Genomic DNA, 21,064 nt, shown 5'->3' with positions numbered 1-21,064 from the left:
CTTCGCTATGCATATTCAGATACGCTGTCAATCTTATAACAGTCTACGGAAATGAATATACATACAGTATACACACATATATATATAATATAAAAATAAACAACATTATACATTATACATATGTATAGATATATATATATATATATATATATATATATATATATATATTATATATATATATATATTATATATATATATATATATATATATATATATATATATATTATATATATATACACAAAACAAACACATCAACCTCATCAAAGCAAGAGCCCGTGCTTGGAACAAGGCCAGCTTAATCTGATAAACAACAGATTTTGAATCTCGTTCTCAGAATAAAAAAAAATAAATAAAAAAAACAGCAATCAAGGAAACTAACTAAATTGTTCACTTCTTACTCTAGTTGTTACCATAACTTCAAGGTTAGAATTATTAGGCTAGATCCAATTTCGTAGATCTGAGTCTTACGTCAAATTGGATAGTTTTAGTTGACTGAATCAGTGCAAAACAGATCAGTGTTGACGGTATGACTAAACAGCTGATTGAAGAATGCAACCATCTCTTTAAATTCAGTCAGATACTAATCGTTTATTTTGACTGTGATATCATCCACTTTCTAAAGTCTCAAAATAGAATTCCACTCATCGCTATATCCGTTGGTGCTTGTGAGAGAGAGAGAGAGAGAGAGAGAGAGAGAGAGAGAGAGAGAGAGAGAGAGAGAGAGAGAACTGATCCTCACGAGTACTCTACAAAACTAAATCTAAAATATGCTGTGAGAGAGAGAGAGAGAGAGAGAGAGAGAGAGAGAGAGAGAGAGAGAGAGAGAGAGAGAGAGAGAGAATTAATGCTCACGGCACCCGAAAAAATGAACCTAAATTACGTAGATTGCGACCTTTTTGGGGACTTTCAAGAATCTCAATAAAACATACAACAAAGATATTACCGAATAACAGTCACTTTCTACCTTACGTAAACATCAGCTTTGCGCAACTGGCCCGCTCTACAGCCTCTCTCTCTCTCTCTCTCTCTCTCTCTCTCTCTCTCTCTCTCTCTCTCAAAAAAAAAAAAAAAAAAAAAAAAAAAACTAGGAACAATATAAAGTTCTGCTCCGTCAAGGAAATCAATACAATGATGGAAAAAACTTCGCCTCTCCAACCATGACTCTGTGGATCTGTCGAGTGTAAGAGAGACTTCAAGCTATGTGCTTTCCTCTTCCTTCCTGCGACGACTAGGAACTTCCGCGATCCTAAAATCCTGCAAGGACAGGATCAGTGGCCATCCTATTCTGTAAGGATTGCGAATGGAGATTGTAGGATTTGATGATTAGAAATTGTAGGATTTCAGGATTAGAAATCGTAAGATTTCAGGATCAGAAATCGTAGGATTTCAGGATCAGAAATCGTAGGATTTCAGGACCAGAAATCGTAGGATTTCAGGATGGGTCAAAGGATTGCAACTAGGGTTTCGCCTCAGATGACGAAGTAAATTTTCCTTACAATCCTACAGGGACAGGATGGATCAACATCCTTTTCTGTAAGGATTGCAATTGGAGACTGTAGGATTTTAGGATTGGTCGAAAGATTGCAACAGGGCGGTTTCTACCCAGATGATGAACAATTGCCTGAAAATCGTACAGGGATTGGAAGGACCAGCATCCTTTTCTGCAAGGTTTGCAATTGGAGATCTTAAGATTGTAGGATGAGTCAAGGGATTGCAACTGGTCGGTTTCGCCTTTGAAACAGATACCTTAAACTCCTACAAAGAACGCGATCAACCGCCATCCTATTCTGTACGGATTGCAATTGGAGATTTTAGGATTTCAGGATGGGTCGAAGGATTGCAACTGGCCAATTTCGATTTAGATGATGAAGAAAATACCTTAAAATCCTACAAGGACAGGATCGATCCCCATCCTTTTCTGTAAGGATTGCAGGTGAAGATTTTAGAATTGCAGGATGGGTCGAAGGATTGAAAATGGACGGTTTCTACCTATACAATGAAACAAATCTTTTCTACAATCCTATAAGGACAGGATCAGCAGCCATCCTATTCTGCAAGGACTGCAACTGGAAATCGTAGGATTTTAGGATGAGTCAAAGGACTGCAACAGGACGGTATCGACTCAGATGACGAAGCAAACATCTTGTATGCGCAGGGCACTCACTATGCATAGCAACTACTTGATAGGATGCTGTAAACAGGTTTGACAGAGAGAGAGAGAGAGAGAGAGAGAGAGAGAGAGAGAGAGAGAGAGAGAGAGAGAGAGAGAGAGAGGAGGAAGACACTTGTCACGTTTCTTTGCATAAGGCTGGATTCCGGGTTCTGGATATAAAAGTCCAAAAAAATATTTAACCATATAAAATGAATATCATTGCCAAAAAGGACAACTAAAAATATAAAAAAAATATAAAAAAACCAAAAGAAAAACAGACAAAAGATAAAACACTGTCAGTGCGTCACAAACGCCCTCTTATCATTCCATATAGGTAGTTCAGCCACCTCACACGAATAAAATTTAAATATATTTGTGTCCATTTGACTCTGACAAAGTAAATTGTGCCGTTGGGTCTTCATTGCTGAACATCCTGCGTCTTGCGGGAAAAAGCTTTTCTACAGTTTTAAAATTCTCTCGTTTACATATGCGTGGTGTTGAAACCATTACTTCACCAACATAAATCACATTTATTCATCTATTTGATATATATATATATATATATATATATATATATATATATATATATATATATATATATATATATATACATACTGTATATATATAAATACTATATATAAAAATATATGTATATATAGATACATATATACACACATATATACATATGTATACATGTGTATGTAGGAATTTGTGTCCATGCTGGAGACAATACGGGCTCTTGCGATGTTTATCAGTTTCGTAAGTAAGAGGAATGTGGCTTGGAAGTCTGTTATTTAACATTTTTCGTTTACAGCCACCGTTGTATGTTTTTTTCATACAACATTACATATATAATATATACACATATATATATATATATATATATATATATATAAATATATATGTATATATATATATATATATATATATATATATATATATATATATATATATATATATACATATATACATATATATATATATATATAGTTTACTTTAGTGGAAGTCAAATGGACACAAATATACTTATATTTCATTGGTGTGAATCGGCTGGACTGCCTATACATGGAATGATAAGAGGGCGTTAGTGATGCATTTAAAAAAATCTTTTTCTTTTGTTTTTTTATTTTTAGATATTTTTTATTTTTTTTAATTGTCTTTTTGGGCAAAGATGTTCTGTTTTACTAGGGTAAAGAATTTTTTCTTTTCAACATTCAACACCCAGAATCCAGCCCTCTGCAAACAAGCGTGACAAGAGTCTTCCTCATCCTCCTCCTCCTCCTCCTCCTCCTCCTCCTCCTCCTCCTCCTCCTCCTCCTCCTCCTCTCTCTCTCTCTCTCTCTCTATATATATATATATATATATATATATATATATATATATATATATATATATATATATATATATATATATATATATATATAAACACACACATATATATAAATACCCTATATATATATATATATATATATATATATATATGTGTGTGTGTTCACACACACATATATAAATACCCTGTATATAAACACATATTCATATATAATCTGTGTGTGTGTGCATGCGTGTGTATCAGTTTTTCCACTCATACGCCATACGCATTTCCTCGTGTACCTTGGGAACTGAATAACAATGACTTTACCCTGCCACACAAATCCAGAATTAGCATAATATAACGGAAGATTTGTTAAAAAGGCTGTATTCGAGGACAAGACTCAAGGTCGACGTAAATCACGGCTATTAAATACTAGCGATGACTTCATATAAAGATTACTCACGTATTACAAATGCGCATGTAACCGCAACCACACCCACCCACAGTACACACAATTTCTTTTGTGCGTGTGTGTGTCTCTCTCTCTCTCTCTCTCTCTATCTGTATATACATATATGTATATACACACACACACACATATACACATATATATATATATATATATATATATATATATATATATATATATATATATATATATTTATATATATATACACTGTACATATATAAAGGTATGTTGAATGTATGTACGCATTTTATGTGTGTGCACACAGTAAACAATGTACATAACGACCATAAACATCTACTTATAAAGTCTACATATAAAATTACGTGTACAGAGCCACACATACACATGTACACACATATCTAAATATATGTATGTTTATGTATGTATGCATGTAATATGCACGTTTATGTCAGTGAATAAAGGGGATTATAAATGTGTTATAATGATCTATATATCGACTATAAACCTCAACTACAAAATCACATTCATCTCTGCAACAGCAAACAGTGATACACCATCAGGTAACCACATCCTACATCTACTACGAGCCAAAACAAACAGGTCGAAACGAACATACGTACACACACAAAACACTCAGCCACGCGTCAACCGTGATTCAATCATCCATAAAAAGATGGCAACCAGTTTCAAGGACATCCTAAGGACATACTTAATGCGTCCACACAGGATACCTGGACAGAGTCCTCCTCCTTCAGGAGTAACCTAGCGATAACCAGATACTGGGTACACCGGTTACGACACCGCGAAAGCACGTGGTAGTGGCAGTGGTGGCCTGGTTGCTGGTGAAATGTGCCAAGCAGCTTGTCCGGGATTTACCAGGGGGGGAGGGGTTTCTGAGGTGTTTTGGGGCTTTCGGGATTTACCTTAGCCGGGATTTACCAGGGGGGGGGGTTTCTGAGGTGGTTTGGGGCTTTCGGGATTTACCTTAGGGGATTTTTCTCAGATGATTTTGATGGGATTTTACCAAGGTGACCCCCTCTGGATAATGCGTGGTAATAAAGTTATCGTTTTGGATTGTTTTGTGTTCAAAGTAGATATAAGTGTTAAATCGAGTTTTTCATAAGAGAAACCAACAATATAAATAAGAAGATCTTATTGGGAAAGTTTCCTTACCAAAGACTACCCCTTAGTTATATAAAATACATAAAAAATTACAGTCAACAGAGATATGCATGCTAAAATATACATAAACTAATAACTCAAATCACTAAATAAACAAGTAAATAAATTCGCCGGAGACTTCGGCGCAATCGAGTTTTCTGTACATCGTATAATCAAGGCCACGGAAGACAGATTTATCTTTCGGTGGTTCCGGTGTAATGCTGTATGAGTCGCGGCCCATGAAATTTTAACCACGGCTCGGTGGTATTCTCGCCTATATCGTTGCCAGAAGCACGATTGTGGCTAACTTTAACCTTAAATAAAATAAAAACTACTCAGGCTAGAGGGCTGCAATTTGGTATGTTTGATGATTGGAAGGTGGATGATCAACAAATCAATTTGCAGTCCTCTAGCGTCAGTAGTTTTTAAGATTTGAGGGCAGAGAGAAAAAGTGCGGACAGAAAAAGTGCGGACAGAAAAAGAAACCTAAAACTGGAGTTGTAAAACAACAATTTAAATATGAATATGTTGGGCAAGTTTTAACGTGAAAAAAAGTTAAAAAACAAAGTAAACAAGGAAAGCAATACACAAGAAAATAACGATTTAATATAAATTTTCACGCAATCAGCATGCACAACACTCCCCAGAGGACTGTTCTACATCATGTTAAATTAAATTAGAAAGACAAATGTAACAACTTAGTAAATAAAAGTATTAAGATGTTGATCTTCAGCAAAACGAATTAACACAAGGTACACGAACACTCGGTTTGCATTACAGGAAATTCTTCAGACATATACGGCTTGAGAACCCAGGTCATAAGGAGGACATCTTCTGAATAAAACTTATTGTTGCTTGTGTTGCTTCGTAAAAACGAGGTCATGAAGTCTGAGCACAGCCACGCAGAAGACGGTAGATACATCAATAACAACGGAATAACATGTCTGAGGTGTTTCTGAAGAGGTTGGATTAGTGAGGACCAACACTGTTACGTGATTTATAAATTTCAAGCTGAGCAAATGAGTAAACAAATAAACAAATAAATAAATATAAATAAATACGTAAATAAAGAAACAAAATGATAAATAAAATAAAAAATAAAAATTATGAGTCCAAGTTAGCCCAAACAAATTCTAATGCTAAGAATGACTGAGCATAGTGTTATCAGTGACAATACATTACAGAATGGGAGCATGGTCCGAGACCGGCTACCAGTAACAATTCGTTTTACTTCATTTCACTTTCATATTTCACTGGATATAATGGCATGAACTGATATAAAAGAATAAGAATATTCATCACTGATGGTAATATTGTCAGTTGTATAAAATCTTCAACAGTTGCATAACTACAAATCATTCTATTTTACATACTAACCCTCAGAGTTTTCCTGGAACTCTCTGTCAACTTTCGTTTTCCCTGTTTCTTGGATATTGTCTTCAGGTGACGGATCTATCTATGGTAATTACTCGCATCAGTTCCGGGTTTAGATCGAGAATCATGATAACCAATCACATCAGCATCTGCATAATTAATTATCCATTAATTCATGTTGATTTCAATCAATAGCAAAAAGATTACTAATTTGTTTCAATGAATCTATTTCAGCTCAATTCTATTCCTCTCCACCCTATTTCTTCTGATAATTTAAGTACATACTATTCCTTTACATGATTCAACTACAAAGCCTACTATTCCTTCACATAATTTAACTACATACTGTTCCTTCACATTCACGCACATACTATTCTTCCACACAATTAAAGTGCATATTATTTCTCCACATAACTTGCGTACATCCGTGCATCGTTCTGGTATGGTTCTCTTTGCGCACCCACTAGAGCATGTACTAAACCAAGGGACGCTAGCCATCCCATCTACAAGGTTACACACGCATGAAACCTTTATTTTCTACTCCTGTTATTAAAAACTGAGCCTACTGACCATGAAGGCTATCGCTCACGTGAATCTAAGTGCTTGTTTCTGTGATTTTTTTCTCTTCGGTGGGGCAGCATGACAATTCTCTTTTCCGTGATGTCTTTCCAAGATGGGAAGGTTTAAGCATCTGGAAATTGGTTTCATTTTAGTTTTCCCCTTCAAGATTCTGTAAATAAAACAAGCTGATGTTTCACAGCAGCACGGTGTAAATGATCTAGTAGGACTTTTCATATAGAATGAATTACTGCTATCTTTCCATAAATGATTAAGATCTGGTTTTATTATATACTACTTGAAATGTTATGTCCACAGCGGCAGTATGACAGGACAGAGGTTTAAAGGCAAACGAGAACTAGGAAAACCGTGAACAAACTATAATCACAATTTAAAACAAACACACACACACACACACACACATATATATATATATATATATATATATATATATATATATATATATATATATATATATATATATATATATATATATATATATATCTGCTAACTACAGTAATTCAATGCTTGGGTCAGAGAGTCAAAACAGTTATTAGCATAGAAGGATGAGCCCATATCTTCTCAGACCTCGCCATGATTCCTCTTTCTCTCTCTCTCTCTCTCTCTCTCTCTCTCTCTCTCTCTCTCTTTATATGCATGTACAGTATATATATATTTATTTATATATATATATATATCTTCATATATATATATATATCCATATATATATATACATATATATATATATATATATATATATATATATATATATATATATATATATATATATATATATATATATATATATATATATATATACATATACACATACACACACACACAATAAAGCCATTTCCCCTTAAAAGATGGTTCCACAAAAGAGCACTACAATACTCGCGTAAAAGCGCGTATCACAGAACACTACAATTTACTGCTCCACCTCCACGTGCCAATGACATTGCTGCAGTCGTACGACCGAACGCACTCACCCTCCCAACTCACTCGTTATCCTTTACGATAACCTTGGGCCAGCAATTTAAAGACTTGAAAAAAAACTGGAATAACCAAATTTTCAAAAACTGGTAAAAGGTTTGGGATTACCTGTGAGGAACTTGTATGTATGTATGTATGTATGTATGTATGTATGTGTGCATATATATAATGTATATATGTAAATATATATGTATGTATATATATAATATATATATAATGTATATATATATATAGTATATATATATATATATATATATATAAATATATATATATATATATATATAATATCTTCACACACACATATATACATATATATACTGTACATATGTAAAACTGAATATTTTATTTCGGGAATTTTAATCAACTTGATGTGCGTCTGTAACTCTGTATTCTTACTCAAATCGAATATTTCTTTAATGTCATTTTAGCTAATCAAGTTTTCGCATACAGCCATACATTTCCCACTACATATTCCTTATGCAAACCAAAGCAGCATATCTCTTTAATAATTGAAGAAAATCAACAATATTTTATATACAATATAACAATATTCTTTGTTTAAAACTGGTTTTTATAAAGATAGTAGAAAATAAAAAAATTCTATATACAATATAACAACATTCTATATGCAAAACTTGCGATTATAATGAGAAGATAAAATAACAATATACTATATGCAAAGCAATCGTTTACACAGAGAGGAGAGTATAACAATATTCTATATAGAAATTCAGAATATTCTATATAGAAAATAACAATGTTCTTTATAGAAAATATAGTATATAGAAAATAACATTCTTTTTTCTATACAGAGTAGTTATTTTCTAGAAAGTAACAATATTCTATACAGAATATATCGAATGTTCTATATTGAAAATAAGTTTCTTTCTATTCAGAACAATGTTCTACATTTTTTTCTATAAAAAACATCCTATATATTCTATATGAAATATTGTTCTTAACTAGAAAATAACTATTCTATATAGAAAATAAAAATATTCTATATGGGAAATAATAATACTCGATATGGCAAACAATAACCCGATATAAAAAACAACACTATTCTCCATACAACACAACAACATCCTCTATGCAAAACCGGCTTGAACAAAGAGAAGAAGTAACAGCAACCAGTCCGGGACAAGTAACCTGGTACACCCTATCCAGCTGCAACTGACCGCCTGGTTCCGGAAGGAACCAGCACAAACTGCCCACCGTGATTTTCTGAAAGCCAAACTTGGATAGAAACTCAGGAGAGTCGAGACTGAGAGGTTCGTTTGCCTGCCCTTATGAACGTAGCCACATTTCTCTCTGAAATCTGCCCTTATGAACGTAGCTAGATTTCCTCTGAAAATCTGCCTTTATGAACGTGGCTAGATTTCCTCTGAAAATCTGCCTTATGAACGTAGCTAGATTTCCTCTGAAAATCTGCCTTATGAACGTAGCTAGATTTCCTCTGAAAATCTGCACTATGAACGTAGCTAAATTTCCATTGAAAATCTGCCCTATGAACGTAGCTAGATTTCCTCTGAAAATCTGCCTTATGAACGTAGCTAGATTTCCTCTGAAAATCTGCCTTATAAATGTAGCTAGATCTCCTCTGAAAATCTGCCTTTATGAACGTAGCTAGATTTCCTTTGAAAATCTGCCCTATGAACGTAGCTAGATTTCCTCTGAAAATCTGCCTTATGAACATAGCTAGATTTCCTCTGAAAATCTTCCTTAAAAATGTAGCTAGATCTCCTCTGAAAATCTGCCTTATGAACATAGCTAGATTTCCTTTGAAAATCTGCCTTAAAAATGTAGCTAGATCTCCTCTGAAAATCTGCCTTATGAACATAGCTAGATTTCCTTTGAAAATTTGCCCTATGAACGTAGCTAGATTTTCTCTGAAAATCGGCCTTAAAAATGTAGCTAGATCTCCTCTGAAAATCTGCTCTTATGAACTTAGCTGGATTTCCTTTGAAAAACTAAGGTATACTTAACTTTTTTTCCTTTGAAAATCTGCCTTAAAAATGTAGATAGGTCTCCTCTGAAAATCTGCTCTTATGAACGTAGCTAGATTTCCTTTGAAACTCTGCCCTTATGAATGTAAGTAGATTTCCACTGAAAATCTGCCTTATGAACGTAGCCAGATTTCCTCTGAAAATCTGCCTTATAAATGTAGCTAGATCTCCTCTGACAATCTGCCCTTATGAACGTGGCTAGATTTCCTCTGAAAATCTGCCTCACGAACGTAGTTAGAATTCCTCTGAAAATCAGGAATACAAAGATGACTTTTGCAGCTTACCGTTTACATATTATAGTAGCAAGTTATTGAATGCTTTTTTTGTCTGCCTTTATGAACGTAGCCACATTTTCTCTGACTGAAAAACTGCCTTATGAACGTGGTAAGATTTCCTCTGAAAATTTGCCCTTGTGAACGTAGCTAGATTTCCTCTGAAAATTTGCCCTTGTGAAAGTAGCTAGATTTCCTCTGAAAATCTGCCCTTATGAACGTGGCTAGATTTACTCTGAAAATCTGCCCTTATCAACAGCAAGATTTCCTCTGAAAATCTGCCCTTATGAACGTGGCTAGATTTACTCTGAAAATCTGTCCTTATGAATGTGGCTAGATTTACTCTGAAAATCTGCCTTTATGAACATAGCTAGATTTCCTCTGAAAATCCGTCCTTATGAACGTGGCTTGATTTACTCTGAAAATCTGCCCTTAAGAACATAGCTAGACTTCCTCTGAAAATCTGCCCTTGTGAACTAGGCTAGATTTCCTCTGAAAATCTGCCCTTATGAACGCAACTAGATTTCCTCTGAAAATCTTCCCTTGTGAACGTAGCTAGATCCCCTCTGAAAATCTTCCCTTGTGAACGTAGCTAGATCCCCTCTGAAAATCTTCCCTTGTGAACGTAGCTAGATCCCCTCTGAAAATCTTCCCTTGTGAACGTAGCTAGATCCCCTCTGAAAATCTGCCCTTATGAACGTGGCTAGATTTCCTCTTAAAATCTGCCTTACGAACGTGGTTAGGAAAATTTCCTCTGAAAATCTGCCTTATGAACATGGCTAGATTTTCTCTGAAAATCTGCCTTATGAACGTGGTTAGATTTCCTCTGAAAATCTGCCTGATGAACGTGGCTAGATTTCCTCTGAAAATCTGCCTTATGAACATAGCTAGATTTCTTCTGAAAATCTGCCTGATGAACGTGGCTAGATTTCCTCTGAAAATCTGCCTTATGAACATGGTTAGATTTCCTCTGAAAATCTGCCTTATGAACATGGCTAGATTTCCTCTGAAAATCGCCCTTATGGACGTGGTAAGATTTACCTCTGAAAATTAGGAACGTAAAAATGACTTTCGAAGCTCATCGTTTATTAATTATAGTAGCAAGGTACTGATTGTTTTTGTATTTATTCTTGATAATAGGCTTTGCCCTTGTAATAACCTGAATATATGATATTTGTGTGTGACTGTCCCTTTCCTGATATCTGAAAGCTCAAACTTTTTTGTTGTTGTCTGAGGTTAAGATCAAATTCTTTAGGATTATGTTGACAAACACGTGCAGCTATAAAAATCCAGTAACTAAATCACTGCAATATACATACGAATTTAATTATTCTAATTAGAACTTTTTTATCATGATGTACCCTACACATGCTCTTTCATAAAACAGTTATATTTAATAAAATATGTAATTCTGTTTCATGAAAAAGGATGTGTGTACCATAATAAAAAATGGACTGTTTAATATATCAAAATTCTTAAGGTTATTCCAATGATTTAATCACTGGTTACTTTATACTGAACATGTTGGTCAAAATGATATGAAAAAATTACTGGTCGTTCTTAACCCCAGACAACAAAGGAGTGTGATATTTCAAATCACATCAGAGGAATAGTCACGTACGAATATATCATATATTCAGGTGGCTACAAGGGAAAAACCGCGTATCATGAATAAATACAAAAATAATTAGTACAGTAACTTGTTACTGTATTTTTAAGTTTCTAAAGTAATTTTTGTCTTGCTGATAAAATTACAAGAATATAATTATTGACATAAACTGTATCTTAAAATTAACGCCATACACTTCTGCTTACATGAGAGAGAGAGAGAGAGAGAGAGAGAGAGAGATATTTACGTAAACATTTCGATTAAAAAAGCACACATCACCGAATCCTAACAGAAAACTGCGTAGGTAACTTTGTGTACGTGCGTTTACTACCGCCTTGTCACAGAGCGAAATCGTTTTGCATCTGGCAGCACGCACTTGATGCGACGATAAATATACTATCTATAAGATAAACATTATCCAGGCTTGATTTTATTCGTAAAGCAATGAATATGCTTCTCCCAAATAAATACTAGATTATTCTTTTACTAGAAACGTAGTGAATATCACATACTCTAAGATTCAATGTTAAAATATGGGATATTTCACGGACTGGCAACTGCTCCCTAAACGAAGCCAAGGTCCATTCGGGTGAAGCATTACGAATAGTGTCTGATTTCTCATACATTTATAAAGGAGAGTTGTATTGGTCAGTCGCTTCTGTTCAGCACTGGAACACCGACGAGTAATCACAGTCACTATGTCTGGTAAGTGCTAACAACTTTACTTTAGACGTTACGAGAGTGATGAGTGTTAAAGTGCTTTTCAAGTTATCTCGACGTTATGAGACTAGGTCCGAAAAGTGAATGTGATACGCGATCCAGGTGCTTTCGAAAACATTTGATCAGATTTTGTATAAATCTTAGATCAGACGTGGTCTGGTCAATGAAGTTATTGCACATTTTACATCGGGTCAAAATATTTGTGATTTATTGAAAAATGAGCATGCCGAAGTTTGCAATCGTCTTATAAGTGTGTGGAGTTTGAATTTCCTGCTTCGAATGATCTTAGGTGATTTGGACCATTATTTGCGATAATCTTTCTTATTTACAATTGTCATTTTCATTCCTTGAATCTTTCCCTTATTACTAAAAGGAACTTGCGACACCATTCCTAGATAGCAAGTTCCAATTCCCACGACTTACTAATTGCTAAACCAATCAAACTATCTTGTTAGGAAATGAACAGTCCTTACATTCCACTTATTATTGAAAGGAACTTATGACCAATCCTAGGTAGAAAGTTCCATTTCCCAAGAGTTAATCATAAATTACGATCAATAATCGTCAAACTATTTATCAACAGGAAATGAACGTGTATAAAGCTTTATCACCCGTCTAAAGACAGGACCTTGACATGAATGGGCTCCCAAACGTATTGTATATAGCCACTCTTGCTAGTTCTTCTAGGTAATAAAGTTCTCATAAGTTCTCTCTTGACGCATAGGTCAATTTTGACTATCTGATGGTGCTTTACGTTCCAATTTCATCTACGAGAGTTTGTACAGAGTTCAAGGGATTCAATGTGGCTTGTATTAAATTCCCGTCGCCTCAATGTTTGTGTGTGCGTATATATATATATATATATATATATATATATATATATATATATATATATATATATATATATATATATATATATATATACAAATATATCACACACACACATGTATATATGCATATACATATACATATACATATACATCACACACACACACATACACTTCCTGTACGCTTTGATACAGAGAAACAAAGCTCAAAATAAGCAAGAAAATGAAATAAAATTACACTTGAATTACATAAATAAAAATAGTATTGAAAAAAAAAATTATAATGATCAGCCCAAAAAAAACTCCAGTATGCACGTTTTTTGTAAAACCTTTGAATACAAAAAGCAAGAAGAACGAACCTTCAGAAATTGCGAAATGCCTAAAAAAAAAAAATTTTTAAACATATGTGTCTTCTGAACCTCTGCTATGCCTTACTCGTTGAGCAGGTCCTCCCCCTCCCACCCCACCTTCCCACATCCCATGCCTCTTCGGGCGCACGCGCAAAAAACAAAATAAAAAAAAAAAACACGTCCTAAAATGTTTAAACCGCCCTGGAAATTATCGAGACTCGCTTTTATGCTCGAATGTCACAAGGGCCATTCTTTTCAAAATCGCTTTTGGATTTTATTCATTTGGCATTTTAGCTTTCATGCCATAATTTTTCTAACATTTTTTTTCAAGTCTCCTAGTCTTTTTTTTTTTTTTTACTGCACTTTTATCGCCAACACTGCTGTACTTTCAACATTTGCTCTTTTTTTTTTATAGATTTTTGTTAAATGTGTACCTGTCCTTTTGGGTGACAAAACCCATTAATTTCTTGCGTTTAGTAAAAAAAAAAAAAAAAAAAAAAAGGCAGACCTCTCCTCCCCAAAAGATTTACTTTGAAACATGATAACGACACGCATAATCTTTGTGTGCATAATATATATATATATATATATATATATATATATATATATATATATATATATATATATATATATATATATATATATATATATATATATATATATATATATATATATATATATATATAGTGCAAACAACTTGATAAAATGTGTAAAGCAATTAGCCTTACAAAAAAGTTAATGGAATGATTATTTTTCAGTTTTTATACTCTGAAGGTCACTTGATATTTTCGTGCCAGTTTAGATTAAAAGATAATGAGGTACCTCGTCTTTATATACTAATGATACTATTTACGGTCAGGAGCTGCAACAGTCTCCAATTATTTGACAAATTTATTCTGTAAAAGTGAAAAGTCCTTGATGCTAAATAAAAAATAAAACCTTAATTATATTAGAAATATATAGTCTAAAAGTTGTAGATTAATTGACAGATTAAAATTTATCTGGCGTCAAAACTGCTAAAAGATATAGAGGTAATTCCTCAAAGGTTACTATGGGTCAAGAGCATTAATGAGCGTTAACTGAATGAACGAAAACGTTAACAATTTTTTCGGGATACGGGCTTGTGCAACACCTTTCAAGGTCATTCAAGGCTACAAAACATCTTCATCTGACAGGTCACTAAGTAGATGCTTCAACTTTTGCCACTGAAATCATTTTAACTATTTCATTGAATATCTAACTCTTTTCAAGGTCATTCAAGTCCATAAAAACATCATCATCTGAGAGGTCATTGAGAAGATGCTTGAATCTTTATGCCACAGAAATCATTTTATTATTTCATCTCTTAATATTTTCAGGTAAAGGTGTGGCGTTGGTAGCCATCCTAGGGGTGACCTAACTATTTCATCTCTTAATATTTCCAGGTAAAGGTGTGGCGTTGGTGGTCATCCTAGCGGTGACCTGCTGGACTTCACAGGCGGCGCCCCAAAGCTTCGCACTACACGTTCCCCAGACCAGAGACCCTCTCAGCTCGATTCCGCCCTTAGATTTTGAGGCAGATCCTCCCAGCGAGGAAGTACACGTTTCTTCGACTCGTGGGCCTACTCGCTCCAGTCCAATTCCACCCTCTGAGGAAAAAACGGAACCTCCCAGCGAGGAAGTTCAAGTTCCCTCGACCCGTAGGCCTGCTTTCTCAAGGTCGATTCTGGCAAAAGATTCTGAGAAAGGTGAGGAATTATCATTATTTATTGTCGTTGTTTATTATCTGATTTCTTCTGTTATAAACTGATTATGTTCCATTGTCTTCGATTTTTCCACTAAAATTTTAAATTGTTTTGGGAAATCAATGATATTCCTTTCTGAATCATATTTCTGGATATGCATAATGACAAGTCCTAGGCCTATCTGCTCAAACTTTGTAATTCTCGCTTTATTTTTTGCATCTGCAAGGTCATTTTACGTTTCTGATTTACCTTCTTGCACAAAGTTGCTCGAAATCTGCTCCAAACACAAGGTGTTCCACAGGGGTTGCATTTATTCCTGTTTGCAAAAGTTATTTTTTTTTTCAGACATATTCTTTCCACTTTCCAAACATTCCACTTTCTAAACACCCTCGACAGGCCTGCTTCTCTGGCGGCCTTTTCAGAGAACTTTTTGTAAAGACCAGTTCTTTTTTTTCCCCTTGTACAGAATCTCTGACTGAGTTTCAGAACAACTCATGCTTTTCAGTATTAAGAAGAAAATGCTCTCAGTAACCCAGTCCTTTCAGCCTTTATTCACTTACGATCTGATAAAAGCTCATTTCTCTTTGTTTTCGACAAAAACTACTCTGGATATCTTCCACAAACCTCAGTCCTTCATAAGTGCTCTGCAAAAAAAAAAAAAAGTTACAATTTCACGGGCTGACAGTTTTGAGAACTTTGGAACTCTTTAGTATTCATCATCTGTGTTTCCAGAGCGAGAAATCCTTCCACTTGGGCAGATAAAACTTATATTAGGAGAGTCGATCATTTTCACCAATTCGAGTTATAAGTGGGACGATAAAAAACTTTGTTGTGAATATTCTTGTTGTAAAGGTTTTAGAGAAGCAATATTATCTAACTGGAAAACAGAAGACATAATCGCTGCTATGTAACACAGCTCATATAATCAAGCTAGAAACCTTTTATGAAATAATTTGATTCACAAAATAATAAGATTGATTCATATATCATATGTAACTATTTAATATATATATATATATATATATATAAATACACACACATATATATATATATATATATATATATATATATATATATATATATATATATATATATATTAAATTTTCTGTGCATTAAGCCACTTTCCCTGACACGAGACATCCCCGAAAAAATAACCCAGGGCACTTCTATACTCTCGCCTTAATTGTGTTATTAGCCACATTCTTTCTCTCACACACACACACACACACAACTCTTTTCTCTCTCTCTCTCTCTCTCTCTCAACCGTTTCCCATGGGTTCAACAGTTTCATATGCTTAGACTGTCATCCCTGACTTGAGACCTTTTCGATTCATTTACTTATCAATCTTTTTTCCCCTTCCAGATATCAACTTTGCGACCTTGTACTCTTCGTTAAGCAAGCTCAACGTCGTAGACATAAGGAGTCCGGATGAACTCGAACTCTTCGGGATGATTCCTGGAACTAAGAACCTACCACGTAAGTGGAACGCGTGTATTCTCAAAGTTTCTTGGGATAACCTGTATACAGACAATTATAAGTATGAAGGGGTTAATGTAGGTATGTATGTATGTATGTATATATACACACATGCATACACATACATACATACTCGAGTCGTCAAGCATAATGATTTATTGGTCTAAAATCTGTTGTTCGTATTAAGCACACCTTGAGTTGCAATATCTGTAAATTATAAAATTTTCAATGGTTAAGGATTTCTTAAAAACAGACACTTTATTATAATTATATAACAAATTAATAAAAAAAAATGAAGATGTTGGTTAGTTACGATAAACTATAAGTTTGTATATAATAATAATAATAATAATAATAATAATAATAATAATAATAATAATAATAATATAACCATCCCAGTACAGGAACTCAACGCCGCCCTAGACCTATCAGCAGAGGCATTCCAAGCCAAGTACGGATTCCCAAAACTTAGCCCGGATGACGACACCCTAGTTCTCACCTGCAGATCCGGGAGACGGGTCCGGATGGCGGATCAGATCCTGAAATCCAGGGGTTTACAAAACACAGGTGAGAGGAGGCTGTCAGTAATGCTAATGGTGCTTTGCTTAATGTAGACTCGATTCCTATGGTTCTTCTGTTTGTTGCTTAATGCAGTCTTTGAAAAGTATGTACATTTTTCGATGATGTTGCTTTGCTTAATATTGACTAAATCGTTATGGTTCTTCAGTTTCTTAGTTAATGTAGTCTTTGAAAGGTATTTATATTCGATAGCATATATTTGTTAGGTTTATTATTTTATTTCTTTTATGTTGCGAAAAAGTGGTAGATCTGTTTAAAATTTTTACCTTACAAAATAAACGGCCTTCCTATTGCCATCAAACCTTCGACAAATAAGTAAATAAATAAATTATACATACATATATACATATACATATATATATATTTATATATAAATATACATATACATATATACATACATGAATAAATATAAATACACACACACTCTCTCTCTCTCTCTCTCTCTCTCTCTCTCTCTCTCTCTTATATATATATATATATAATATATATATATATATACATTTTTCACACACACATATATGTATATATATATATATATATATTATATATATATATATTGAAACTAACAATAACAGTTACATTTCAACCGTTACTGTCCTGCCTATTTTGTACTATTTACACAACAAATTTTATACTATTTACATAACAGATTTCTGTGTACGTAACAAAGAATTCTCCTCATATGAAAAAAGAAGGGGTTTGGAGAAATCTGTCCTTACTTTGAATTTAAATCGCCTCACTAAGCATATAATAAATTTACATTAGCAGTTCTCTACTGGTCGCGATTGATATGGAGTGTACACTTGATTTTCTCAGTACACTGTCTATATCCATTTAATGTTATAATTTACATTCAGAATCCTAGCTGAAAATAAAATCTCAATTTTTTCAACGGAATCTGTTAAGTTTTCCTCAGTTCGCTTTCTCAGTTATATTATATTATCTATTATCCACTTAATTCTACAATTTACATTCAGAGTCTTCCTAAAAATAAATATTCTATTCACCCTTCAGAATCTATTAATTTTTTATCAATCCAGTTTCTCGATTATATATCATTATCTATTATCCAGTTTTTGTTATCAATTTACATTCAGAATCCTCCCTTAAAATAAATATTATATTTTTTTCAGAATCTATTAATTTTTTCTGATTCAATTTCTCAATTATATTCTATTATCCATTTTTATCAATATACATTCAAAATCCTCCTTTAAAGTAAAATTTATGTTTTCTTTCAGACTTTAATTCTTTCTCAGTCCAACTTCTCAGTTATATTTCATTATCTTTTATCTATTTGATTTTAGAAACTACATTCAGAATCCATTTTTAAAATCGATTTACTATTTCTCTTTCAGAATGTATTAATTTTTTCTCAAATACATTCTATTATCTATTATCCAGTTTTTTATCAATATACATTCAAAATTCCTTTAAAATAAATATTCTACTTTTCTTTTTCAGGATCTATTACGGCTCCTTCTTAGACTGGGTAATGAAAGGCGGCCCAGTTGTCAAGCCATAAATCAGCTGACTGTGACAAGTACAAAAGGTGAATTGTTACACCTTCAAATTTACTTTTAACTGTGTTATTATTCCGTTATGCGTCTGTTATGCGTAAGTGACTGTCATATTGCGTGTTTGCGTTCGTGTTGTCTGTCTGTTTTAGAGGATTAGAATTTAAGGTCTATTTATGTACATAACTAAAATGCGCTTTAGGTTTAAGCTATTTATGCGAGAAAATGCTGGATCATGCGTAAGGTTTTAATAAATGATTTACAATGTCTAGGTTGTTTCATTTTCTTTAAGATAATGTTAAATGATTTGTATGAAATGATTATCTTACTTTATAAAAGAAACCTTCTTGTGCTTACTTCCTCCTGTTGGCCCAGAGCAAGACGACATTATCGGTTAAATTTCATAAAACAATAATTTATTTTGAAGAAACTCGGATCCAATTTTGAGGTACCGATGATATGAAGAACTCCTAGTTGAAAAACTAAGTATGAGGAGAGGAACATGACAGAAAATCAAATCAGGAGGACTATAATATGAAGAACTTCTAGTTGAAAAACTAAGTATAAAGGGGAGCAACATGACACAAAATGAAATCAGAAGGACTAAGATGAATGGGGGAAAGAGACAAAGTAAAAAATGGAAATATATGATAAAGGAAATAAGGACTCAAACTAAGAAAACTGATGCAAAACTATCTATCCACAAAATCTGACGTCCAAATACTTGATCTAGATCTAGAAAAGGTGGAGCGCTCATCACATGTCAACTGGGAATTTTATAGCGTTAATACGCCCTTACAAAACTTGAAGTCTCTATACAGACTGCTTTTTCCATTACTCCACTTATTTTATTTACCAATATATCACCCATGATTGGGTTATAGTGTACGTTAATTGCATTATAGTGTGATTCAATTGCACTATATTGTAAGTCAGTTGCATTACAGTACAAGTCAATTGCATTATAGTGTAAGGCAATTGCATTACAGTGCAAGTCAACTGCATTGTGGTGCAAGTCAACTGCAAAATAGTGTAAGACAATTGCATTATAGTGCAAGTCAACTGCATTATACTGTAAGTCAATTGCATTACAGTGCAAGTCAATTGCATAATAGTGTAAGACAATTGCATTATAGTCCAAGTCAACTGCATTATACTATAAGTCAAGATTACAATTTGCATTATAGACAATTGCATTATAGTCCAAGTCAACTGCATTATACTATAAGTCAATTGCATTACAGTGCAAGTAAATTGCATAATAGTGAAAGACAATTACGTTATAGTGCAAGTCAACTGCATTTTACTGTAAGTCAATTGCATTATAGTGCAAGTCAATTGCATTATAGTGTAAGTCAATAGACCAAGTGTCAGTCAAATCGTCGCTAACCACTTTTAAAGTTTCTAGGCCTTTCAGTATTTCAGTTATTGCACAGGACAATTTAAACCAAGAACTTAACAAGGATGCAGTCTATTACCGAGACCAGTTCCTCGTTGGACGGGTCGGTATAGTTCTCGGTAAGCACTTTGCTGGGCCCGCGTTCGAGTCTCCTGCCGGCCAATGAAGAATTAGAGGAATTTATTTCTGATAACAGAAATTAATTTCTCGGTATAATGTGGTTTGGATAATAAGCTGTAGGTCCCGTTGCTAGGTAACCAACTGTTCTTAGCCACGTAAAATAATTCTAATCTTTCGGACCAGCCCTAGGAGAGCTGTTAATCAGCTCAGTGGTCTGGTTAAACTAAGATATACTTGTTATACTTGTACCAGAGAGAGAGAAGAGAGCTGTTCTCAGAGAGAGAACGACTTGCTCTCTCTCTCTCTCTCTCTCTGTTTTGTTTCCTCTACTCTTTCTCTTTCTCTCTCTACTTTTATCCCCCCTCTCTCTTTCTCTTTTTACCTCCCTCTCTCTCTCTCTACTTTTATTCTATTCCCCCTCTCTCGCCTTCTTTCTCTTTTCCTCTTTCTCTCTCTACTTATCTATCTCTCTTTCCTCCCCTCC

General features: G+C 33.9%; 2 protein-coding genes across 2 annotated transcripts in view; one reads left to right on the top strand and one right to left on the bottom strand.

Annotated features, from left to right (window-relative positions):
• LOC136845605 (dynein intermediate chain 2, ciliary-like) overlaps window positions 1–21,064 on the bottom strand; it is a 187,653-nt gene that overhangs the window by 97,188 nt on the left and 69,401 nt on the right. The gene's annotated exons all lie outside the window — the stretch shown is intronic.
• LOC136845886 (uncharacterized) lies at window positions 12,442–19,330 on the top strand. Its single transcript, XM_067116324.1, has 5 exons — window positions 12,442–12,572; window positions 15,189–15,491; window positions 16,852–16,965; window positions 17,365–17,532; window positions 19,009–19,330. The coding sequence occupies exons 1-5, from the start codon at window positions 12,566–12,568 to the stop codon at window positions 19,029–19,031; spliced, it is 615 nt and encodes a 204-aa protein (XP_066972425.1). The 5' UTR covers window positions 12,442–12,565; the 3' UTR covers window positions 19,032–19,330.

The sequence above is a fragment of the Macrobrachium rosenbergii genome, chromosome 14, assembly GCF_040412425.1.
Source record: "Macrobrachium rosenbergii isolate ZJJX-2024 chromosome 14, ASM4041242v1, whole genome shotgun sequence".
NCBI classification, from domain to species: domain Eukaryota; kingdom Metazoa; phylum Arthropoda; class Malacostraca; order Decapoda; family Palaemonidae; genus Macrobrachium; species Macrobrachium rosenbergii.
The sequence above is the reverse complement of the archived record's forward strand: the minus strand, read 5'-3'. Positions and strand labels throughout refer to the sequence as shown.